Source organism: Amborella trichopoda, chromosome 4, assembly GCF_054954075.1.
Source record: "Amborella trichopoda isolate Santa Cruz 75 chromosome 4, AtrichopodaSantaCruz75HAP2 v2.0, whole genome shotgun sequence".
In the NCBI taxonomy this organism is placed as follows: Eukaryota; Viridiplantae; Streptophyta; class Magnoliopsida; order Amborellales; family Amborellaceae; genus Amborella; species Amborella trichopoda.
In genome coordinates, this window is record NC_142339.1 from 38,602,535 (window position 1) to 38,628,617 (window position 26,083).

At 38.3% G+C, this 26,083-nt stretch overlaps 1 protein-coding gene and 1 long non-coding RNA gene across 6 annotated transcripts in view; one reads left to right on the forward strand and one right to left on the reverse strand.

Moving 5' to 3' along the window:
- Positions 1-1,660: 1,660 nt before the first annotated feature.
- LOC148782436 (uncharacterized) lies at positions 1,661-7,077 on the reverse strand. Its single transcript, XR_016054452.1, has 2 exons — positions 6,478-7,077; positions 1,661-4,837 (listed from the first exon to the last, which is right to left on the reverse strand). It is a non-coding gene; the product is annotated as an uncharacterized LOC148782436 (long non-coding RNA).
- Positions 7,078-13,256: 6,179 nt separating this feature from the next.
- TOR (target of rapamycin) overlaps positions 13,257-26,083 on the forward strand; it is a 130,558-nt gene continuing 117,731 nt past the window's right edge. For all 5 annotated transcript variants that reach the window (XR_002283386.2, XR_016054453.1, XR_016054454.1 and 2 more), the window contains exon 1: positions 13,257-13,739. Coding sequence is in view for 2 of the 5 variants with exons in the window: in XM_020676024.2 (XP_020531683.1) it covers positions 13,641-13,739 (99 nt within the window). In the remaining 3 variants the exon portion in view is untranslated. The remainder of the gene's footprint in view (positions 13,740-26,083) is intronic.

The following is a 26,083-nucleotide window of genomic DNA, read 5'->3' on the forward strand; positions in this document are numbered from 1 at the left end:
ATCAAGTTGATAATTGAAACTGAGTTGAAATCCCTCAGGAATTGAATGCTATGTCTCTATTACCGATGGGAATGACAATGAATCCCAAACTGTTATGCAAATCGTACACACATTATGTTCTGCTATTTTTTAATATAGCTTGATTTCTTCATAAGGAGATTGAAATTATCTGTTATAAGATACTGAAAATGCATGCTTATGATACTATGAATATCTCTGAACCCTTGAAAATAGTAAAGCATGAGCAAATGAATGCTTGGGCATGCATGTACACAGTGCAATTAAATGTGACATGACCACTACACAATGGGTCCTCCATTGGTAGTTTGATATTGTGATTCTGTTATATTGAGACCGATATATGTAACATGATATCTATGCAATGGGTCCTCCATTGGTAGTTGGATATTGTGATTTTGTTATATTGCAATTGATATATGTGACATAACCACTACGCAATGGGTCCTCCATTGGTAGTTGAATATTGTGATTTTGTTATATTGAGATTGATATATGTAACATGACCACTACACAGTGGGTCCTCCATTGATAGTTGGATATTGTGATTCTGTTATATTGAGGATATATGTGACATGACCACTGCGAAATGGGTCCTCCATTGGTAGTTGGATATTGTGATTCTGTTATATTGAGACTGATATATGTGATACTAACCACTACGCAATGGGTCATCCATTGGTAGTTGGATATTGTGATTCTGTTATATTGAGATTGATATATGTGACATGACCACTACGCAATAGGTCCTGCATTTGTAGTTGGATAGACTGTGCCTTGACTCCAATGATAGGAATAGAGTCGGGAGGTAACTGTAAATAACAGGGAGGGTCGCGCCCCCTATATTGTTATGAGCACTATACATTGGGTCCTCCAATGGTAGTGTAACGCCCTCTCGCCTGAAGGCATAAAGAGAGGGTCGCGTCTTGCAAGGCCACCGCCTATCGAAAACCCCTAAGCGCACTGAGGATTGTGTGTGTGAGAGTGAGGACATTACGAAATGGGGTGTCCATTTGTCGTTGACCTCTCTCCTAAGTGAGGGTAGAAGTTCCAAGTTACAGGATTGGCTTAGCCTAATCGATGTGACTTTTACTTCGGGAGTAGACAACTCTAGACTTTGCCTGTGTGCTTTGTGTGTTCTTTCTGGATACTGACATGTTACTGTGATAAGAGGTGAAATAATTGTTAGCTCATACAATATGTACTGCCTTGATATATGAGTCATACCCTGTTTTACACTGCTAATGAATTGTGATGCATAACTTTACTCTGTGATTTGCATGAACTGTGATGATCTGTAGGACACATTATCTTATATGTGTGCATGTAGGTGGGAATGCAAGCGCACAGATCTACTTATTGGGCTTTTAGCTCATTCTTCTTATTTTTCCATCTGTGTAAAGTGACAACCGACCATTCTTGAGGGGGCAGCGGACAGTGGTAGCAGGTAGTTGAGGTTCAAGATCTGACAAGGAACTTTTTGATAGGAGGTGTCAGGTGGCGGTGCCACAATATTGTTTTGATATTGAAATTTTGTTGTCAGGCTGGTAGTGCCTTGGACATAATTGTAAAGAACCTTTGAAGATTGTATATGTACATAATGGTTTTAATTTGTGCAGTTTTATGATGCTTGATGAATGAGTTTTTATTTTTTTCGTGGTTTTGCTTTGATTCCGCATTCCTAAACGCGTTGAGCCACTCCTACCTGAGTGACATTCGCGACCTCTGGTCACGATCCCGCACTCTATCGCCCTCCGGTAAGGTAAGGTAGGGGGGTCAGGGAGCGAGTGTCTGAAACCTCATCGCAACATACAATAAGCAAGACCTAGAATTAGAAATAAGGATGCATATTTGGAACCAATCAATAAGAAAGCACTCGAGTTACATTTTGGGAGAAGCGTTTACAGTTGCAAAGGTGCCCAAAGCACTTGTTATAGGACGTGTTAGGTTTGGTGATAGCCAAATCACTACACCCATGTTTTCTTCTAACAATTAAGGGTATTATCGAAATAGAAAATGGACTTTCTTGGGAAGAAAAAAAGTGATATCTTTATAAGAGAGTGAAAGAGGACATAATACCCATCATTTGAGAGTCACACCAATATGGAGATGAGTCTCCAAGAGAGAAAGACATGGACTCAACGAGCGGCATTTCCGTTCCCGGCTGGGGCGCAGGCCCTGGGCAACCGCCTAGGTGGGTTCCGGGGCGTCCGAGGATACCCACCTAATTTGGCCGCCTAGGCCTAGGCGATGCGGCCAGGCCTTCTGTACCGCCTAGGCAGCCCGCCCAAGCACTAATCTCTATATTCCTCTCGAGGTTATCTTTCCAGTAAAGGTATTGCGGTGGGAAAGAGGATATTGATCAACGGTATTGCTCGATCAGGAGAGCGGGTTTAGAAGGGAAGATCAGTGATGGTTTTTACCGATGTTTAGAGATAGGTATTATCTCTTGTAACCCAAATAGTGGATTTCTCATTGTCGAGGCCGTGGATGTAGCCCTACGGGGTGAACAACGTAAATCGTATATTGTTGTGGTGTGTTTTTTATGTATGCTTTAGTTGATTTATAGTTGTATTCATCTACTTCGCATTTAGTCAATTATGTACACAATCTTGGGTGGGATCCCCGTGTTTGGGATTCCCAGTTCCGAAAGCTAGGGGTTCACAAGAACCCTACAATTGGTATCAGAGCACAAGGTGTGTACGGGGCTAAGGCTTGCATTAAGAAAATGATGAATGGTGGAGTTTGATTGATACATAGTTTGAAGTGGAGAAATATGAAGGAAAAATGTTTGTGAAAATTCCACAATGGAGGCAAGTGAGAAGAAATCAATAAATATCCAAGAGCAGTGTTTCAAAAAGCGCTAGGCGGCACCTAGGCGGTCGGGGGGGTCCAAGCCGCCCAACGTCTAGGCAGGTGCCCAGGCGGGGTGCTTAGAACATAGGCGGTCCAGTAAAAAAAAAAAAAAAATTGGGTTTTTCTCTCTCTATAATAGTCTCTAATGGGTTTTAGGTTAATTTGAAACCTAAAACCCACAATTTTGCTCCTTTGGTATTAAAAAAAAGACCTAAAATGACAAAAAAATGGCCTCAACGAGCGCCATTTCTGCCCCTGGCCGGGGCCCAGGCCCTGGGCAGCCGCCCAGGCGGCCCACTTAGGCAGGTTCCCGGGCGCCCGAGGATACTCGCCTAGTTTGGCCGCCTAGGCCTGGGCGATGCCGCTAGGCCTTCTGGACCACCTAGGCGGCCGCCCAAGTACTGGACGGTCCACTTTTTGAAACACCGAGAGAGAGAGAGACATGGCCTCTGAAAGAGGGACGGTATTCCCATGAGTTTTGGGTTGGTTAACTTCCACTTCCAGATAGATAAAATCTCTATATTGCTCTCGAGGTTATCTTTTCAGTAGCGATATTGCGGTGGGAAAGAGGATGTTGATCGACGTTATTGCTCGATCGAGAGAGTGGGTTTAAAAGGGAAGATCGGTGATGGTTTTTACCGATGTTTAAAGATAGGTGTTATCTCTTGTGATCCAAATAGTAGATTTCTAGTTGCCGAGGCCGTGGATGTAGCCCTGCAGGGTGAACAACGTAAATCGTGTATTGTTATAGTGTGCTTTTTATGTCTGCTTTATTTGATTTATAGTTGTATTCATCTACTTCGCATTTAGTCAATCATGTACACGATCTTGGGTGGGATCCCCGTGTTTGGGATTCCCGGTTCCGCAAGCTAGGGGTTCACGAGAACCCTATAGGAAGTTATATAAACTACTCACAGAAAGGGACAATTAAAGATCCAGATCCACTACAAGAACTGGTGTAAATAAGTTTTCATGTACTTGGACATACCAGCTAGCACATCATATGATACACGGGCATGGCGATGGCAACAAACTATGCCTTTTTCTTTCCTTCCTTTTTGCAATAATTATGTAAAACAAAGATGATTGTTTGTACTCTTTTTTCTGCCTTCTAATGTCCATGTAATTCCAACTAAGATGCATGTTTATGATGATAAGCATGAGTTATGCTGGATTAATTATAAACATCTGCCTTTACCTAAAAAGTACTACATAAAAATTAAACACATAGAATCATCACTGCAATGCAAAGAAAATACATCGTCAGTGCTTACAGCACATGTAGATGCATTTAGAAGGACAAATGAGAATCATCACTGCAATGCAAAGAAAATACATCAAGTCAGTGCTTACAGCACATGTAAATGCATTTAGAAGGACAAATGCAAAAGTGAATGACACTCACAGATGGCAAGTAAAGTCTTAGATTTTATAGCCACTTGAAATAAATGAAGGTCTTCAAGCTACCCCAACGTTTCTTTACGCAATAAACATTACTGAACTTGAAGAACTTAAAAAGTACTGATTCTCTTTGGCATGTGATATGATGCACCCAAACACTAAAAATAATAATTCGATATGATGTACCCATATCCATCTTAAAGTGCTATGACATGTTTCCAGACTTCAACATAAACATTATTGAACTTGAAGAACATTGTTGATCTTAAAGAACTTAAAAGTACAGTTTTTTTTTTTTTTCCTTTATATGTATATGATGTACCCATATCTAACTTTAGTGATGTGTTGCAAGACTTTAAAAATATAAATTCATATGCGTGAGTGATCATGTGATTGATATTTATAAGACTAATAACCTCAGTGACTTACATCGGTTAAAAGTATTCCTGCAACAGCTGCCATCGCAAAACGAGCATGAACAAGCTCTGCCTGCACATACCATTTCAAACTCTTGGGATCTTCTCCAAGGCCCAAAGGATCAAACCCGAAATCTCCGGCGAGACTAACAAAAAACAAATATGATTAGCTGACTGCTAGATGAATGGAATTTCTCAGAATTATATATTTCGTGGTTATTTGCCACGAGTCTCCTGCAAAGTGCAATTAGCTCAAAAGAAGGTCAAGGATGTAAGCACACAGTAGTCATGGTGACAATTTGGATCATCAATTTTCACAAGCCCTCACAGTGTCTCTCTTCGCTAATCTGTTTTTATTGAAACAGTGCTTTTGGTTGCCAAACACAAATTAATGGTGCATTTCCTTTGTTTCCATTAAACTTAAAATTTGATCTCAAAACCAGACATCCTACTCCATCCTAGCGATTCCCCCATCAGGAATAAAAGATAAACACCGAGGGGGAAGACGTATACACCCCTTAAAATTATATTCCCAAAAAATCCCCTGGTTTCCTTAAGGGAAAGCATATAAATATTATTATCTTCGGTAGTATGCGGTTACAGTAAATTTTAATATAAACTTAGAACTTTGAGCAAGTTCTAAGTTGAAAAGAAATTTTTTCAAAATTTTGTCACAGACCTAAGCTATCAGATTTAAGCAGATTGTATGTAATTGTTAATTGTAACTTCATTGTACCAAAGGTAAGTAGTCTCAATATATATAATACTTTATAAAATTTGGTGGTTACATTTATTTCGTTGACCAATTACAAAGTTTTAAAGGTATTTTTTCAAATTTTATGATACACCCAAGCTATCAAATTTACCATTATATGATTATAACTTATAAATAATTGTAAATTCCTTGTACCAAAAAATAAAAAGTTTTGTTATATACAATTCTGCCCGGCTTTCATGTACAAACGAAAAAACCCATAAACTCTTCGATCCGATCCAACTGGTTGATTTTCCCAAGCCCGCTGCAATTTTTAACAAATGGATCTGTTTTTTAGTTACTTTAGAGGCCTTTGTGTTTAATGGGTCACGAGTGAAGTTTCAAGCCAGCCCTCTTATGTAATTGTATACAATCCCTTAGCTTAGTTGTGACGATTGAGAGACAAATATGAGTTCGGGTTTCGGTTCGGGTTTGGGTTCAGGTTCGGGTTGAAAGTGAAAGTGAGAAAAAGATGAGGTTGATCGGTGAGAAAGAGAGAGAAAGAAGAGCTTTTACGGGGTTTTCATCGGCTTTGCAGGAGGGAGGGGTTATCTAGAATAGGAAAAGGTTTATAAAAAGCCCACTCTCTAAACAATCAAATTAGAGTTTATCTCAAAAATTTCAATTATTTTCATGTTCAAATGTCCTGAAGTTGATCATCTCGATATCAAAATACATGAACAGGAGGAAAAAATAGATTTAAAAATTTGAAAATAGTAGCTCTTGTAACGCATATCTAGATCGTCAATTTTTTAAGTATTGAAATCATATTTCTCAATACTATTTAAAGATGCGTTTTATTTCGATTGTTTAGAGCCTCAAGCTCTATACAACCACAAAAAAAAATAAAAATAAAAAATAAAATTTATATTTATTATATGAAGAGAGAGAGAGTTCATCACCTAACTGTGGAAAAAAACAATTTTTTATAGGTAGTCCAGCGACTTTTTGGTGCAGTCTTACATTTAAGGTCAAAATGTGCTCGTAATCCTTCTTGAATGTAGAGAGAGAGAGAGAGAGAGAGAGGCGTACGTGCCGTCAAGGTAAGGTGGGGGATCGAGGCCTGGAAGCCATGTGGGCCGCTGTGCAGAGGTTATCACGCACCGGCGGTGGTGGTGGCGCTGCCGCTTTGATCGACGGCCGGAAATCAAGACATGAAGCGGAGACCCGGCTAATCGACGGTTCGGAATCAACGGGCAAAAGCCTGAAGTTGTAGCAGCGGTAGAGGAAGCCATTTTGCTTTTGAATTTCGGCCCCGACTCTTTATTAAGTTCACAAGAGAGGGAGCGGGGATAAGGGGCAGAGAGGAACGCTTCGAAAATTGCGGTGGATTTCGGCGCGGGTTCAAATTTTCGGTCGATTCAGTAGAATTGGTGTAGTATATAGTATACAATATAGATGAAGGGACGGGTGGACGCTTGAACGATGGGCGAGCACCTTGTCCCATCTAATGGTAACGGTCGGAAATTTATTTCGTTTTTTATTTTTTATGTGTAATTTAATAATTATTTTTTACCTGTGGGATGTATATTTCTTTGGAGAGCAATGATATCATTCAACCGTTGTATAGTAATATGATGCAATAACATTAAAAAACCATCTTATGGCCATATGTTTGATTCAAATTTTGAAATATACACTCTTTTCATTCTAATGAATAATCACAAAAAAATAAAAAATTGAAAACACAACCTAGAAAGTATTTTTTTAGCCCAATTAACATAAGCTGTTCATTTTAGTGAGATACTTAGATCTAAACTTTAAAAGGATTTTTCCATTTCCAATTTTTTTGGATGGCTTTATTATCATTAGATGAACAATGTTAAAAAAGAAAAAAAATGATTTTGAATTTATAAAAGCTAAGGTATTGAAATTTACAAAATGAATGGTCTAGATTTCTTTTTGGAGATGACTCATTTTGACCATAACTGGGGTTCAAATTGAATTTTTTTTGGTTCGAGGATTGATTATTGAGATGAAAAGAGTATGTGTGCAAAATTTAGGGTCATACAAATACCACAAACATGATTTTCTAGAAGTGTCGTGGCATTATACTATGGTACACCCACTACAGTGAATCACTGCTCTTCTTTTAAAATTATGCACCAATAAAAATAATGAAATATATTTTAAATAAATTTGAATATTAAGATTCTATTTTATCAAAACCTCTGGAGCTCGACCGCCATATGATTCTTTAGATAACATTCCTCAATAAGGAACCGTCATCAAGAGCCTAATGGCAATAAATGACAAGGAGATGATTGATATTAATGAGAAGTAGTCATCCTCTAATTTTGATGTAAAGAAAGTGGGCAATGCACATCGAATGTTTGATATTGACATCAAGCACAATCATGTTAATGGGCTCATTAACTTTGTCTTAAGGGACATGTATTAGGAAAATCTTATAATAAATTAAGATGCATGGTGGCTTCATTAGTACTCTTTTAAAAAAGGGTCATTCGTTTAATCTGAATCTTAGTCCATAGATTGAGGGTAATAAATAAGAAGATTTGCGTGCCGTACATTAACATAGTAGGCAGCCTTATGGCAACAGGATGTGTCATTGGACTTGTCAAGTCACTACAGGTCCCGAATATTTGTAGGCTATGAATGTAATACTCAGATATCCCTAGAGAAATGTACACTACTTGTAGATCTTTATGGGAAGTGATATTTAACTATGATGATAGAAAAGTCTCATTAGATGGGTGATCTAGATTATTGATGGTTGGAAATGTCTCAGTTCTTTGGAGTGGAAGTGATTTCTTGGTGCAATAAGAAAGTGATGTGAGTGGCATCTCCGACATGACATTACACTACTTGCATTGATATGAGCATTACAAAAGGGAGTGTGGTTTATGAGGATCCTACAACCTTAGGAATCTTATTGAGTGCTAGAGAGCGTGTGAGCATGTTCTATGACAACATGGTGGCATTGGCTTTTATAGAAGATCCCAAGTATCATAGAAAGACATTATACGTTGAGATTGGTTATCACTCTACGTGAGATGTCATTGGGAGGAAATCACATTGTTTATCAGTTACACCATGTCACTCATACCGCATGTACTTAGCCAGACTGCCATTACTTTATAGAGAGAGATATATAAGACGATCCATATTTCTTATTACACCATGCGAGAAACAACTAGTGGTCATAGTGACCTTGGCCTGAGACTATAGTAGGAAGGGGATGCTTGATGTTGCTACTTTAATATATAATCCTCATGGTTATGTATGAATCGGTTGGGTGGGAGCAGGGCTAGAGAAATAGTCAAATAGGAGTAGGATAATAATAGGGCCAAGGAAAGACTATTGGCTTCACACTATAGTTGGCTCCCATATAACCAATACACAACATAACTCTCATTAACTGCACAATAATGTTAAAGGATTTTTTGTTAGACAATGTTCTTGTGCAAAATGTTTTCAAGAATCTATGAACATTATATAATATATTATTTGCAAATGAATTACTGGCTTGCATGAGAAAAATATATTTAATGTATGAATTGGGCATGTGTGCAAAAAAGAGTTGAGTAGTCTCTTGAACACATGTAGCTCGTGAGGGATTTGTTGAGATACTCAATCTTGTGTAACCAAATGTATCTAGCGTAAGATGAAACATTTTTCAATCAAAGAGCAGAGATAATTGACGTTAGTATGATGAAGATATAGTGTGGTTCTCTCTGCAAATATCTATTGCTCCCTAAGATCTCAAACTGCATTTGCCAATAAAGTGTGAGAGAATTCTTGTATTTTGATGAATCACTAGATGATGATTATATGGACTAACGTTTTTCTCATACGCCCACTGCGGGACGAGGAGGAGATATTGGATTTGAAGTCCGCCGCTTATGGGTGCAACGATCTCCATGAAAATTGTAATATTTTTAATGGTTGATAGAGAGAAGGACGTTCATAGCATTACTAAACTTGTTCAAGGTAGAGTGAAAGATAAAAAGAATCTTATGTGACATGGATTTCTAATTGAGCATAAGGTTGACTAAATACAATATTATCCAAAATAGAAAAGATAACTCATCTTTGGATAGAAATCATGAGATATTTCTACATAAAATGGTTAGGAGAGAGAAAAGGTAGAGAATTTCTAGTGAGATTCGTGTGCCTTTCAAAAAGGGTTTCTCTCTCTACACCAAGACATCCCTCTCCCTCTTAGTTTCATCACTCCAGAAACCCTAGAAAATAAAATGTGTATAGGTGATTCAAGAGCTCCTAAGCTTTTTATCAAAGGCTTGAGATTTGTGGTGTATATTGGACTTTTAGATCTTGTAATTAAAAGTCTACATGAGGTTCAGGCATCCAACTCTAAACCTGAAGGAGCCCACAAAAAAAAAAAAAAAAAGATAGGAATTGCACCAACCGCAATAAGGAAATTAGATTTGAAAATGTTATGTAACATCCATCCAACCCATATGTTTTTGTGTTTCCATTGCATTAGGACTCACATGATGAATCCAACAGAAAAAACCGTTCGAATTGCTACTCACCAAAAACACTACTCCAACCTAGTGGTACTCGATATACACCTAGCACATCCTATTATGGTACGATTTATAGTCTTGGCGACCTCGTTTTGTAAAGGTATCCCATGAATTGTAAACTGTCTATTAATATGAAGTCCACTATAAAATTTACTTATCAAAACAGATTTCTCTTGCATGAATAGTATTTGGACACTTGATGCTCGTGTCTTTTCTATTTTTTATCAAGACCTTAAACTTATTGAAACAATTGAAGATCTTTTTTTCTTTTTAGCACATAAATCCACATTTTTCTTAAACAAATCATTAATGAAAATGGCAAAATAAGTGGCATCCACATAGAAAAATTAGGTGATGTCTTTGTATACGAGTGAACCAACTCAAAAAATAATTACATCTGGTTGTGGACAACGCAAAGTGTAATTTATTGTTTCCAAACAAGCCTAACAAAAAATTTTAAATTAAGATATTTTAAACAATGAATGACGTTTATATCGAGAAGCACCTTAAGTCTACAATCATTATTTCCCATATAAATAATACTTACATGATTAGTATTTATACAATCAATCCCTATATAGAATTGTGAAAGGATACACCTGAATCAAGTAACCAATACTGTAAAAAATTTTTCCCATCCATTGATGAACTCCCCCGTCCTTAAAACATTTAATTTCTTCTACTAGATTTTATTAAGACTAACTTGAACGAAGTTTTTCATTAAAACCAAATTTATAGCCCTCTTAGTTTCCTTTGTATCTTGTGATCTTTCTTCACATAACCTATTTTTTCACAGCTAAAACAATTAACTTTCCTACACCCTGTCAATGTGAATCTTGACTAAATCCTTCCTATAGTTCTTGCCATTAATATACCATATGCTACAAACACATTTCAGAGGATCCTTGATTAGATTTTTGTCCAGATTCCTCTGTAATAAGTGTGTAGATACTAGTTAATTTCAAGAGATTTTGTGTTAATGGGATTTATGATTAGCCTATATGATGATTTCTGCATGTAACAAAATAATAGCCTTTATCGATTTTCACATCCAGTACCATCAACTTACAAATTAGGGTATTGAACTCATTCAAGAGCCTTTGCATCGAAACACAATCACTCATCTTGGGATTAGAAAGGTGCTGACAAAAAATATTTTATTAAGAAGAGATTTACCTTCATAAGTATTTTCAGTTTATCAAATAAATCATTGACGACTTTCCTGAGGAAAAATTGAATGAAATAGCTTCATCTAAAGACCACCAACTAATTCTTCTATCAAATTCCTCTCCATCCCTCTTTTCGGATCTTTTTACTTTGTCTTTCAATGCCCACTAAAAAGCCAACTTTCACTAGAATTACAACTTTCACTAGCACTAAATACATATTCAACTTTCAGAATGGGAAATTCGAACCATTTACGCTAGCCACTTCAAAGATATGCGATAAAACCTCATACCCAAAAAGGATCTCAAGCCCTAGAGTTTTTATTGCAATTTTAGAGGTTAAAAACCAAAATTTGGTAAAAAGCAAAAGGAATGGAATTGTATAAAAAAAAAAATTTAAATGCAAAACATAGAAGTTTATGTGATATAGCAATTGGCAACATCTACGGGGAACAAATTGCTCGCTTACTATTAAAAAAAACACAATGCACGCCAAAAATAATACAAGTTACAAGTTTTCTCTCATAAGCTATAAAACAATATTTTTCGCTCAAACCATAAGAAAACTCATCCATATTTGTCTCTTTTGGATGCAATCTCTTCTCTCCATATGTACTTCCTCTATCTAAACCAACATATATATAAAGAGATACCCGCTTTTTTTTTGGGGTAAGTAAAGAGATACCCACTTCCTCAATCTAAACCAACCTATTTATAAAGAGCTACCCACGTGAGGCCCCTCTGGATCCCCATTCTTTAAGGATTGAGATTAGTTTTCCCATACCCATTTCTTTTTGAGTAAGCTTTACATATGAATCCACCAACATGTAAAGATTTTGATTAGAGTTGGCTTTTGAGGATCCGATCTTCATATTATGGCTCAAATGTTTTATTTTAAATTTTTATATATATATATTAGTTTATAATTAGAGTTGGGTGGGCGAAGTGAATATGTGCAATTAGAATTTTATGTGATCTCCGCATTCCAATGAAGCTGAAAGGTAAGTTTTATAAGGCAATTGTGAGACCAGCCAGAATGTTGGGCGAACAAACAAATATACCCATAAAATGAGTGTAGTGGAGAAGATGATGCTGAGATGGATGAGTGACAAGACATTAAGGGATATCATTCGGAATGAATCCATTCGGGAAAAGTTTAGGTGTGACACCAATATGCAATAAGATGAGATAGAGTAGACTTAGGTGGGCAAGTTATGTGTGGCTTCGAACCAGTACAACAACTGTTAGGAGGTACGAGTTAGTTCAAGTGGAATGATTGAAAATGTCAAGAGGTAGGCACAAAAGAAAGTGGTTGTTTGGTTGGAAGTAGTCAGAAAAAAATATAGGGACTTATGGCCTCACCAAGGGTATGACCCTAAATAGAATAGAATGACGGACCAGTATTTGTGTAGCGAACCCCAATTATTAGGAAAACATACATCTAACCGGGGTGCACATCATAAAAATAATAAGCAATATTTATAATGATGAAAATTATCAAAACACCCCTAAAACTTGAAGGAAATTTTTGTTCATTTTTTTTCAAAGAATTTATTAGATACATCTCTCGAAGATTAAGATATACCAAAATTTCACTCAATTTATACTCATACTCATTTTTCTGACCTTTCTTTAATAATACCCATTTTGCCCTCATTACGAACTTGATACATCCTTGTTGTTACAACTATAACGGATCTAATACATCCATGGTGGTTGTTTGCCCCCTCTAGCACCTCTAACACCGGTACGAACCTATTGGGTTTGTGGCAAACCTGCTAAGTCCATGGCAGTGCCATCAAGAATAGAAAGAGAATTTTAAAATCGGAAAGATTGCGTTAAGAGGTTCCAATATTTTGCAATTAATTTACCAAAGAGAAAGGTTCAAAATTTTGTTTAAAAAGAGGCAATTGCTTTAGTCTTAAATCCTAAAGAAAGTTCATAGAAGATCTTAACCTTAAACTCTTAGTAATAAACACTTTAAAAATCCACAAAAAAAAGAAAAGTTGTTCAAATGCTGAGACATCTTGATCATTGCCGGCTGCATAGAGATAAACAAATCAAATTTGAATCCACAGAATGGTCACTATATACTTTTTAAAATTTTAAATATCCATCAATTTATTTGATCTGCGCTGCTTTTTGAGCTCTCGAAATTTCTTACCCCGGAACCCGACCGGCCCAAGACTCACGGCGTCGGGAGCCGCAACTGTTGCAAAAGGCCTTCTTTTCTCCAAAGGAAAAGAGTACAGATCCTCTTGAGGTCCCGAGCTCTTCGATAGAACGCTTGAAAGGCGCCGTCCTCTGTCTCTCTCTCTAATACCCGCCCCCCGCTCTCTCCCGACATCACTCTCTGTCTCTACTCTAGCGTCGATTTCCTTCTCTGCTCTCTGTCTCTCTCTCTCTACTCCCCATTTTCTCTCTCAATGTTGAATCCATTTCTGTAAAAGTAGGAGCGAGCCATGTGATGAGGCTGTCTTCTTAAAGGCCTGAACCAGAGGAAAGGAGGGCCCGAGCCATGGCATCTTCCGGACCTTCAGCTCGTTTCAACACCAGCGGGGGCGCGGATGCCCTTCATCGTGTCCTAGCTGACCTCTGCACTAAGGAAAACCCCAAGGTATTTTTCCATTTACAGTGGCCTTCTTGATCATAATGTTGTTTATGTGCAAATGAAATGAATAATTAGTTGGTATATGTTATGCTGATTGTAGGTACGCTGTTTATTTCGTAGTGTTTGTGCAATACTTTGATTTGTAGATGAATATTTTGTGCTTTTCTTGCTCTGTGGTGGAAGCTTTCCTTTATAGCACAAGAATTTCCAGTTAGTTACTCTTTGTCATTATAACCAAGGTCGAATTTTTGCTGTTCGCTAATATTGGTGCAAAGAATGAAATTCATGGGCTCGAAGCAGGACAGTCGTAAGAACAATCATATTGCGAATTTCTTACCTCCAAATGTTATGCCCTTTTTAGCTATGCCCTTATGCAATGTATTTGGCAGCGGCACTATCTTTACTAATAGAAGCTCATATAAAGTGGATCAGCATTGTTGTCGTGGTTTTTTTGTCATTCTATGCTGGGGAGTGTATGCTTACATGGGGGACTGCATTATTGGACGTATGATCTCGGTCCAAACTTTGAGAGGTTGTCTGTAAAGTCACCATTTTTTGATTTCTTGGAAACAAAATTGTGGAGTTCGTCTTTCTTTTTTTTTTATTTTTTTATTTTTTTTTTTCCTTGCTTTATAGTTCATTTTTTATTGTCATTTGCCTGATCAATGCATCCTTGGAAGGCTTCTTGGATTACTATGGAGGCCTCAGATAGGGAGATCCCCCATCTCATATCATGTTTGAAATAATAACTGAATCAACGAATCATTGAGTGGGTCAATTGAGAGTTACGTGCTTGGACCCCTTTAGTGGCTTTAGGGTGCATGGTTGGACCAAATATGAAAATGACACTCTTATTTTTTGTGATGCCACTATGGAGCAGGTGGGTGAATTTAGGTTCATTCTCCATGCTTTAATATCAATCAAATTATAACTTCATTTTATGTGGTGTTTGTGGATGATGAGAGGCTTACATCCCTCATTGGGAGCTTTATGATTCAGATACTTGAGTCTCCTACATGGTGTAGGTGCACTAAACAAAAGTTGTGACAGCAAGTGTGGAACTGGTCAATAACTGTCTTATCTCTTGGAAATGAAACTTTTTATCCTTGGAGGGAGGATGATACTAATTAATGATACTCTTGCCAATCTCCCCTTTTAATTCATGTCCCTCTACTATATGCTTCATATGCTTATTTTGCTGGATGCAAAGCTGAAGAAGCTGTAGGGGAATTTCCTTTGAGGAGTGGGTAGGGAGGGGCATAAATGTCTTCTTATGGGGGATTTAGTGTGTCAGCCTAAAGGGTGGGGGTTTTGGGATTTAGGAGATCGAGGAAGCTCATGAGGCTTTATCGAGTAAGTGCCAAGTGGTTATGGAGACTAGAAGGAGAAGGATGGTCTTTGGGTGCTGGACATTTTGGGGAAAAATAGAACCAGAGCTAGGGATGCTATTTTATGGATCAATCTTGGGAGCATGAAGAGAGGTTTGTGGGATGTTTAGAGAGTTTGATAGGGTTTTCAGGTTCCTAGTTGAGAATGGAAGCATGATTTCTTTTTTGGGTGATTTATGATTGGCTGTTGCCCTGGAGGTCTTGACACACTTTCTATGTGAGGAGACGTAATAAGCTTGTGTGGACATTGGGTTCCAGGTCGACTTTCTAGAGCTTGGAGATTTCACCTGACCGTTAAAATGAATTGGAGATTGCATCTCTCGTGGTGCTTTTGGATGTTTTGGGGGAAGTCCACTTTCCCTCTAGAGTGGTTGTTGAAGGAGGGAAAGTAGTGGGATCTTCTTGATTCACTCTTTCTTCCAATCATCATATGTTTTGGGGTGATCGTTTGCACGCTCGAATGGTTTCGGTATCTACCTAGAGTTAAAGCTTTTGGTGGGTGGGCAGCATGCTTGGAGATTTTACTCGTCATTGAACATCTTCAGCATTGTGTTTTGCCCAAAATGTTTATCTCGGGAAGGGAGATGCAAACATATTGTTTTGCATTGCTTAGTAGTTGCTTTAGTGTTGTCCTCTTTTGCAAAGACTTCTAGAGAGTTTGGGGATGCCACAGAAGGTGGATGAGTTATTTTTGGGCTGGAGTTTTCAAGCCTTTTCTTGCTAGAGGATGCACCCTTTGGAAGCTTATTTAGTATCCTGTTGGGCATTTGGAAAGAGCATAATGGTTGGTATCTAAAGTGGTGAGCCCCCTAACTGCTCTCCTCTATAATGAAATATGTGGGATAGTTATTCCTTACTTTTCCTAGTGGTATATTTTCATATTGCTGATTGCTTGGCTAGTTGGAAAGGGGTGGTTAGTCTTGGCAGTGACTATCCTGAAGAGGTGGCTAGGTGGATTAGCTGGCTTAAGGCAGCTTATGAGCTTAATGTTGACCTACCATCTTAGGGCAACCTAGGACAAATAGTTGGTTGTGGCTCCAATTGGTTATGCATCTCTAGGGCTAGTGTTTCGAAAATGCCGGTAGTGCCTAGGCGGCTGGGGGTCCAGGCTGCCCAGTGCTTAGGTGGGCGCCCAGAACCTAGGCATCCCAATAGAAAGAACCTCAAAAATCTAGGGAAATCAAATGGAAATCACAAAAACTAGTTTTTTGAGATTTTCTCTCTCTAAAATGGGTTCTAATAGGGTTTAGGTTTGAAATGAATCTAAAACCGACCATTTTCCCCGCTTATTTTTGCAAAAGAACCCAAAAATATTCCTCAACGAGGGGCATTTCCACCCCTAGGCGGGTGCCCAAGCGCCTAGGCTTCCACCTAGGACTGGGTGAGGCTCCCAGGCCTTCTGGACCGCCTAGGCATTGGGCGGTCCACCTTTTAGAACAATGTCTGGGGCTGTTGGATGTTGTTGATTCTACAATGCCATAAGCAAGGGCTTTGTTGAAGGGCCTTTCCTTATCTTTATCTCTTGATGTGCTCCAGTTGAAGTGAAGGGAAATCACCTCATTGCATTAAGCTGGTGTTTGTAAGAAGACACCATGTTGGCTGGTGGATTCCGTATATGAGGAGATATTTTCCCTGTGTGAGTGGATCCTTGATTATGTCTACCGAAGTTTGAAGGATGCTTTCTCTTAGGACATAGTTGATTAGCAATGTCTTTCATTATTGTCATCTCTTAATTTCAGGATGATACTTGTCTCCTCTTTTCTTTGCTATGTTTATTTAGTTCTGTGCTGTACGTGTTCTATGTTTTGCTAAAAGTTGCTCCCAATAAAAAAACTTAAGATGGTCCAATTTGAAACTAGATTGGCATGTATTGCCAGACTTGGAAGAAGATGGGTTCCATTGCTCATTTATTAAAGATATTCTACTCATTAGTGAGTGAATATCAGGTTTAAGCAGGTACCATTGAAAAGATCTTCACATTTTAATTGCATTGGGCCAGTTTTTGTTCACTGAGAAATAGCAATTGCTCATTTGGTGCATTATCTGTTGCATGTGAGTAGTGAAAATGAAATCTGTGGTGCCTTTTAGGTGGTCTTATCCACAAAGGCTTTCTGGTGGTTCCATGCATTTTGCTGCCGATGTATGCTCTAAGTATCCCACCAGTTATGCGCACAAAAAGCTGCATGTTGGCAATTCTGCCATTTCTTCTAAAAGGTTGTTTTGCTCCATCTATGATAAACTCACATTACATCCATGCTTGGTTATATGAATGCTATAACACTGGCACAGCACGACATGGGTATGGTTGCTAAAGCCTAAACTTTTATAATATTGTTCATGGCTGATGTTATGTTAGTAGGGAACTCATAGAACTGCAATATCAATAAAAATAGGACAAGAAATCATAGCATGCCAATGGAAAAAGCATGATATTATAGACCCTTTTATCATGCTATCAGATATATCTAGCTAGAATGATCATGGTTAGTTGCTCCGTCCTCTCTTATGTGACTAGCTTTTTGTAATCTTTCCATACTTTGACAACATATCACTGTATACTGTCTTTAGGAGCCCTTGCATTCCCTCCTTGATCCTAACTTTTTGTAATATTTCCTTATTTTGACCAACATATCGTTGTCCACGTTCTTTAGGAGCCCTTGAATTCCCTTCTTGATGCTTTTTCTTTTCTTTACTCTTTTTTTTTCTTTGGAAAGTTACTTGTGCTCTATCGTTCTACTTTTGGACCCAGCTCAGGGCAAAACTCCCTTCGATCCTTCACGTGTTTTATTAAGTCATCTGCATCCTTAGAATAGGGAAAGCTTTCTATGTTCCCCCTACAACATGGAAGTTCTATCTTCCCCTTTATCCAACCGTCCATTTTTGAATGGGGGGCTAAGATTGCCCCAATCACAATGTCACTTCTCTACACTGTTTTATTTTTAATTTTTTTTCTATGAACTGTTTTGACACCAAATTTTGGATGTCCATTCCTCTATTAAACTCGCACTAATGAAAAATATATAAAAAATATTTTCAATAAAATAAAATTACCAAATACCCTGAAAGTTTCAAGGGGTATTTTGGTCATTATTTTTTATCGAAAAATTATTGTTAATATTTTTTATAGGTGCGCCCCAATGAGAAGATGGTACGTACCAAATTTCATATTCAGAAAAATTGTATTAAAAAAAACAAAAAATAAAATACTTTGAGACGTTGGATCTAAGATCAAACAGTGAGTGGCTCTCTTGATAAAAAATGGACGGCTAGATGGTAGGGGCAGGATAGAACTTCTATGTTGTAGGGGGAACATAGAAAGCTTTCCCCTTAGAATATAGGGAAATCCTGAGGTAAGTTGCTGTTTCAAGGACCTTGATCCTCATGTGTTGTATTAAGTCACCTGCATCCTTAGAATATATGGAAATCCTGAGGTATGTTGCTGATTCAAGGACCTTGGCAACTCTGGATACTCAAAAATATATTCATAATATCTTTCTATACCTTCTCAGCTTCGAATAGTGACATCTCCTCTACTACCATCTTGAGATGAACTTTTGCTGCAACTTACTTGTCAAATCTTTTGGTAGCTTTAGTTTCCCCATTTCTGCTACCATGAGATATTGAAAGTGATCTTATTTTGTTTCATCTATTTCAAAATTATATCTATATTTCTAGTTAAGACTCAAACAAATGTTTAAAAAGCAGAAGGCACCTGCTTAGGCAGGCGCCTCTTGAATAAGACACTCCACCCCAAGTAGAGTTAAGAGGCATGTAAGGGTGTTAGGGAGATTGGGTTTGATAGCAAAGGCCCCAATTATGATATTTATTTAAATAAATTGTTTGAAATTTTTATCGTGTTTCGTATGCTTTTGTTTTGCAAAATTGAAACTAGTGAAAAAATCACAAAATCAAGACCCAATTTTGAAAAATGTTAATAAACACCAAAACCAAACCCAATCTTGGAAAGGCAAACAAACCAAACCTAAACTTGGAAAAGGACACAAAAGCAATAACCAATATTTTAAAAGAAAAATAATAATAGAAAACCCAATATTTGAGAATTATCAAGAAGTATACTATTCTTGTGAGGCTTTTTTAACTATACTATTCTAATAATACATTGTCACCTTCTCTCTCAAAAAAAAGAAAAAGAAAAAGAAAAAAGAGAAAAATAATATATATACAACAGGAGATTAAACCTTAAGTGAAATGGACTAACTTCTGGATACGTTGTCAAAGGTGGCTCTAATCATCAAGCTTTGGTTGCAAGCACTCCTCCCTTAACACCTCATTTGAGTATCACAATCAATCACTTTTTCATTTTTTTTGACTTTACAAGAATTCAAAGGAACCCCAAAAAAATAATCTTAAAATTATCCAGAAGTATGCTATTCTCGTGAGGATTTTTTAACTATACTATATTCTAGTAATACATTATTACCTTCTCTCTCTAAAAAAAAAGAAAAAAAGAAAAAGAGAAAAAAAAAATACAACAAAGGAGCATAAACCTTAATTTGAAATAGACTAACTTTTGGATACCTTGTTAAAGTTGGCTCTAATCATCAAGCTTAGGGTCCTTTTGGGTACCTGGAGAAGCCTATCCTGGGGATAGGCTTATATTGGAATTGGTCTGTCCATGGAATAGGGTTGTCTGCTGTTTGGATAGCACTCGATAAGAAAGGTGGATATGCCTATCCATTGTTTGGATTGCCTGGAATAAGTGATTCCATGGAAATTTGGTTACAGTTTTTGTATTATTACTCTACATTTAATTTTATATTAATTAACTCCACACATTCATTCCAAACTTCAATATTATTTCTTAACTATGATGAAATCCTTATTTTTTCTTATTCCTCTCCAATGTATCTTAGATATATAGCTATGTTACACACCAAATATTCAATTTACGTCAATGTTTAGGGAAATCAAGAAGTTATATATAGAATGGTTTTGGCTCTAGTCTCAAGATTGGTGCCCCATTGTCTCAAACTCCCAAGAAGCCACAGCCAAGGTGATTCTTCATAGAGGACTTTCATAGCCATCAAACCCTTTTTGTATAATCAATCAGAGAGGAGCATCCATGGCCAAAGGCAGATATATTTTGCAGACCAAAAATTCCGGTTTTGCTTCCCATGTAAAATAAGACATTGAAGACATGTAGTGGCTTCTCATGTCTTGAATGTCTGTAGTTTTGTATGTACAGTGCTGATCTAATTCTTCCGTCCTCTATGTCTCTGTATCTCTTTTTCTTTTGTTTTTTGAATAACCTTCTGTATGATTTTTATTTTTATTTTTTTAATTGTAGATCCAGAACCGAACAAGCTACTATAATTCTACTATAGGATCGGAATGTACATCTCACGTATTCAGTTATTTCATTCAAAATGCTTGAAATTGGCTCTTTGGATGTGTACTCTTTTTGTTTTATATCATCAGCTCTTGCAAAAAAGACATTAGACCTCAACTGAACATCTGCAATCATGTCAAAGGGTATGCAAGCAATGGCTTCTCTTTTCATTATTTTTTGTTGAGAATTGTTAACATTGTATTACTAAGACAGTAATTAGTTACAGAATTGTGATGAACTGAAGACACCCTCTAAATATGGGTGTCCTTCAGTAAAAAATACATTAGTCAGTCATGTACAAAAAGGCTTATTAGATTCACCCATGTATCAAGATTTATAATGGTTTTACAAAAAATAATATCGGAGCTGTTGGTTGCTCGCGTGGAAGTAGGTTATGTAGTGCGGCTGTGGTCCTGAACAAAAAAGGAGTGGGACTTGGCCTGGTTTTCCATTTGGAAGCAAGCTCCCTCCTTCGCCATGAGATCTGCGAGTTCGTTGGACGTCCTCCATATATGCTTCCAGAAGACGTTCATATCCCTGCATATGTAAGTAATTTCATAAAAAATTGTTGTCAGTTGCCAAGTGGGAGAGATCGTGCCACTTGCCCAAGATATAGTGTTTTGAGAGTCTCCTTCCACAATCAGATGTGTGCCCCCCAAGATGGGTTAAAGTTTTGTTTTGATAATTGTTAACGTGGAATTAAAAAGGTCGAGGAACAATACATACTACATAAGGTGCAAGTTGGGCTCTAAGATAAACCCAACCTGAAAAACGTGGTCCTTGAGGGGAGGAACAAGAGCAGTCCGGTCACAAGTTGGACTGTACATTAAGTAGTTAACATGGTGGGGCTTATAGAACTGCCTAAGTACAAAAGCGTACAAAAGGAAGAAGGGCCTATAGTTGCCCTTGTACTTAGTATGTCTAGCTACTCATTCTGTGAAGGAGATTGGCGAGTTGCTCCTTTAGCGAGTGCGTCTGCGACTGCGACTGCGTTTGCGGTCCTTCGGGTATGCTGCCATGTGACTAACAGGTCCCTGCATAAATGCTTAATCTCATAAAAAATGTGACTCAAGTACCATGGTGGGTCGCTTTTCCCAGATCCCCAGGTTATGATGTTCTTTGCGTCTCCCTTTACGAGTAAGATGGGTTAAAGTTTTTAATACCCAAAAATAAAGCCATGGCTTTTGCGGATTGGGAATCATTAATTCTGAGGTACACGGAGTAGGTGAGGAGGACATTTCGTTGGTAGTCTCTAAAGACGCCCTCGGCACTTGCCGGGCCTGGGTTTCCAAGTGGGCAACCATCGAAATTTAGCTTGATGCCACCCTTTGGTGGTGGTTGCCAATTGCTAGCTCTTGAGATTTTTGGTGGCCTATGGTGGAGAACATTTTCCCAATGGGAAAGGAAGATGTTCCTTGATAATCCCGAGAAAGTTTTGTGGTTGGCGGCCCAAAATGAGGTCAGCGAGGTAACCTTATGGAAGAGAGCTGGCGGATGGAGTTGAAGTCCATTAAAAATTCTGTTATTTGTTTCTATCCATACTGTCCATATGATAGCAACCACCGTGGCCTTCCATAAGGTTTTACCGGCCAAAGGCCACTGAGCTTCCGGATTGTAAGATATAAGGGCCCTGATGTGGGTGGTGTGACCCATTGGATGCCAAATAGTTGTAGCACAAGACTCCATAGCTTATGGGTAAATTTGCAATGAATAAAGAAGGTGTGGGTTGGTTTCCTCCTCACAAAGGCACAGAGCGCATCTATTAGGGATTGAAATCCCCCTTTTTTGTAATTGGTCCATTGTAAGTGCTCTTGGGAACAGGCTATCCAATTAAAAACTTGAATCTTAGGTGGGGCAATGGTTGACCATACTTTTGACAAGATTGAGGTGGGGTTGAGGGGAAAGGTGGGGGGTTGGGTGAGGCTTTTATTGAAGGCGGCTACTGTGAAGAGGCCTGAAGGGGAAAGGCTCCAAACTATAGTATCTCTTCCACTTGCTGGGAAGAAACGAGAGGAGAGAACCGTTGAAAGTAGTTGGAATTGGTTGGTTTCCTCGTTTGAGAGGTTTCTTCTGAATGAAGGATTCCAGACTCTCCGTCCGCCTGAAAATGGGATTTCCTCGGCGATAGTGGAGTTTTTGTCAGGGGCAAGTGAGTAAAGGGTTGGGAATTCCTGGCACAGTGGAGACTTTCCTACCCATAAATCTGTCTAGAATTTTACCCTATGTCCGTCTCAAGGATGAAATCTTATGTATCTTCTGAACAGTGATAGGGAGGTGGCTAAAGATTTCCAAGCCCATGACGCTCTGTGTCTATGGAGCCTCTCTAGTACCCATGTTCCATTATGGATTTTGTATTTGCAACGTAGCACCTGAGCCCAGAGAGACTCAGGTTGAGAAGCAAGACGCCACCACCATTTGCCTAGGAGGGCTGTGTTTTGTTTTCTTAGGGTCCGAATTCCTAAGCCCCCCTATTTTCTTGGTAGGTAGATGTTTTCCCAAGCTACTAGATGGAATTTGGTTTTCTCTGCCTGTCCAGACCATAGAAAATTCCACATAAGTTGTTCTATGCGGTTGGCCACTTGTGCAGGCATCTGGTATAGGGACATAAAGTAGACCGGGGTTATTTGCCAAGGTGGCTTTGATCAAGGTAACTCTTCCTGTTGGGGAAAGGTATCTACCTTTCCAAGATGCTAGGCGTCTCTCAACTTTGTCTAAAACTGGAGACCAGAGCCTCTTTTTTTGGTTTCCCCAGTCCCAAAGGAAGGCCCAGATATGTCAGTGGAAGGTTTTCCACTTTACATTCCCAGTCTGGGATGAGGGCTCTTACCTCTGCATTTGTCATGGCTACTCCCATCATTTTAGATTTCTCCATGTTTACTTTAAAGCTTGTTGCTTTCTGAAAGCACATGAGGAAAAGTTTGAGATTGTCGACTTCATTTGATGTAGCGTCAAGGAAGACCAAGGTATCGTCTGCGTATTGCAGATGAGACATCGTTGGGCCTTGATTACTACTTTTGAAGCCAGAAAGGAGGCCATATTGGTAGAGACGTGATAAGGATATGAAGAATACTTCCGCTGCAAAAGCGAAAAGGAAAGGGGAGAGAGGATCCCCTTGTCGGAGTCCCCTCAAGGCTGGGAAGTAGCCTTTCGGTGTCCCATTGATGATAATGGAGAAGTGGGGATGAGAATAACATCCTCTCATCCAACTCCTCCATCGCTCTCTGAACCCCATTCTAACCATAGACTCTTCCAAGATGGACCAGTCTATGTGGTCATAGGCTTTCTCCCAGTCTATTTTGAAGATTATGCTTGGTTTCTTGGCTAAATGTCTTGTGCGAATGCACTCATTAGCCACCAAGACCCCATCTAAGATCTGCCTATCTTGGATGAAGGCTGATTGAGATGGAGAGATCACAAAAGGGAGGACCTTTTGTAGTCTAGAGGTGAGGACCTTAGCCAGTATTTTGTATGTCGAGTTAAGAAGGCTAATTGCGCGAAAGTCCTTGATTTCCTCTACCCCTTCAACTTTAGGAACTAGGGCTATGAAGGTGGCATTGATTGCTCTGTGAAGAATTCCTCAAAGAAATCCATGAAGTCAAGATGAAAGGTGCTCCAGAAAATTTTGAAGGGTACAATTGGGAAACCGTTTGGGTCAGGAGGGTTGTCTTTGGCAAGGGCATTAGGCTTCTCATTTCATTATTAAAAAGTAAAACATGGAGTTCCCATGTAGTCATAGGCAATTTGTGATGTTTCACTGATAACTATCTTCCGTTTGTACCAACTTATCATAGTAGCTGGGAAATGATACCAAAACAAGAGAGATCAGTTCTGGTATTCAAATGCAAATCTACCAATTGGAAGTTAATGACTTATTAAAAACAATGGAACTTTATGAGTTTGATAGAAGCTCTGAAATGGTAGCAAACCGGTAATTCACGAGATGCCATCTTTTGTATCTTTTTACAGCACTATTACACATAATATAAGCCAAATATTCGGAGAAAAAAGTCGCAAAATCTGTAAAACATATTTATTCCGATCAATGTTTATAATATACAATCAAATATTCTTTGAAGAAAGTGGCAAAACTAGTTCTGATTAATGTATCTAAACTCAGATCAGGTCTTGGACTCAACCTGGCCAAGCCAGGTAACTCGTCCAAGTCTGAGTAATATATTGGGTCTGAAAACCCCTAAAAAAATCCTAAAAAACTCAAAACATTTGCTAAATTTTTCTTTTTTATTTAAATGCCAAACAAAATTAAAACCACATCGTCGTCATCAAAGCCTTATCTCAACTAGTTGGAGTCAGCCTAAACTTAAAATCACATGAAAAGTCCAAATAAGCTGAAAAAGATGAAAAAACATAGATTTAAAGAAAATCGATCTACAGTTGAAAATAATTCAAAATCTGAAAAAAAGGAAATACAAAAATAGGCATTGACAAGAAAAACTCGAGAATAATCCTTACAAATCGATCTCACAACTTTATACAGTTTTTATTTTTTATTTTTAATATGCCCGAGTTGATCTTAGTACTTGGGGGGCAAGTAACTTGGCTGGGTCCACTAAAATTGGTTATGATATTCAAATGTAAATAGAGTTTTGCAACTGAGAGTTTAGCTGAGAATGCAAGAGCACACAAGCAGTGTATCATAAAGCGCTAGGCGGGTCCTAGGTAACTTGGGGGGTCCAGGCCGCCCAGCGCCTAGGCGGGCGCCCAAAACCTGGGCGGCTGCCCAGTTGAAAAAATGTAAAAAACATACCAAATTACCAATATACCATATTCCTAGTTGAAAAAAAAAAAAATAGACATCGAGAAGAGAGTTTTGATAATCCATATTGTTAAAACAGTAAACTGTAAAACCATACAAGGGTACGATATAAAAGGCAAACACTCAACACAACAGAAATATACAGAAATTTAGAAAATATACAGTCTAACAATAGTTAACTGGCTCAACACAATAGTTAACAGACTCAACACGCAACGCTCAGCACCAAGAGGCAAGAGTCTTCAGTCGTCATCATGATCATCATCCTAGGGAAAGCCTCATCATATGCATCAGAGTCGAGGCCATCATCATCAGAGTCATCTCCCTCTTCAATATAACGCTCGTTCTTCTCTGTTTCTTCTAAATCTGCCTCTTCCTCCTCCTCTTCTTCTACCTTCCTCTTAGTAGTATGTGCAGTCTGTACAGATGAGGTCCTAGGAGTCTTGGCTATTCTACCCTTTATTTGTGATTCTCTGAACTCAAATATTGTATAATTTCCTCCTTGGTAGCCTCAAAAACATTTTTACACGGGGCAACATCCCCCTTAATATCGGCAAGGGTCTTTTTTAAACCAGTAAATGCCCCCATTATCTTTTCCATTATAATTACATTTAATACGATTTTTATCACTTGGATTTGGGTTATAACCATATTTCCAACCCGGATCACCACTCCGACTAGAACCTGGAGAAGATACTTTTATAGAACAAGGCTTATTTTCATCCTTTCCTAGTTCTTCAAAACTTAGAAAATGTCTAATCTCATCCCGAACTGCTTCAGGAACCTTTGTATAAGAAGCAACATTACCTCTAACACCAGCAAGGTGTTTTTTGAATTA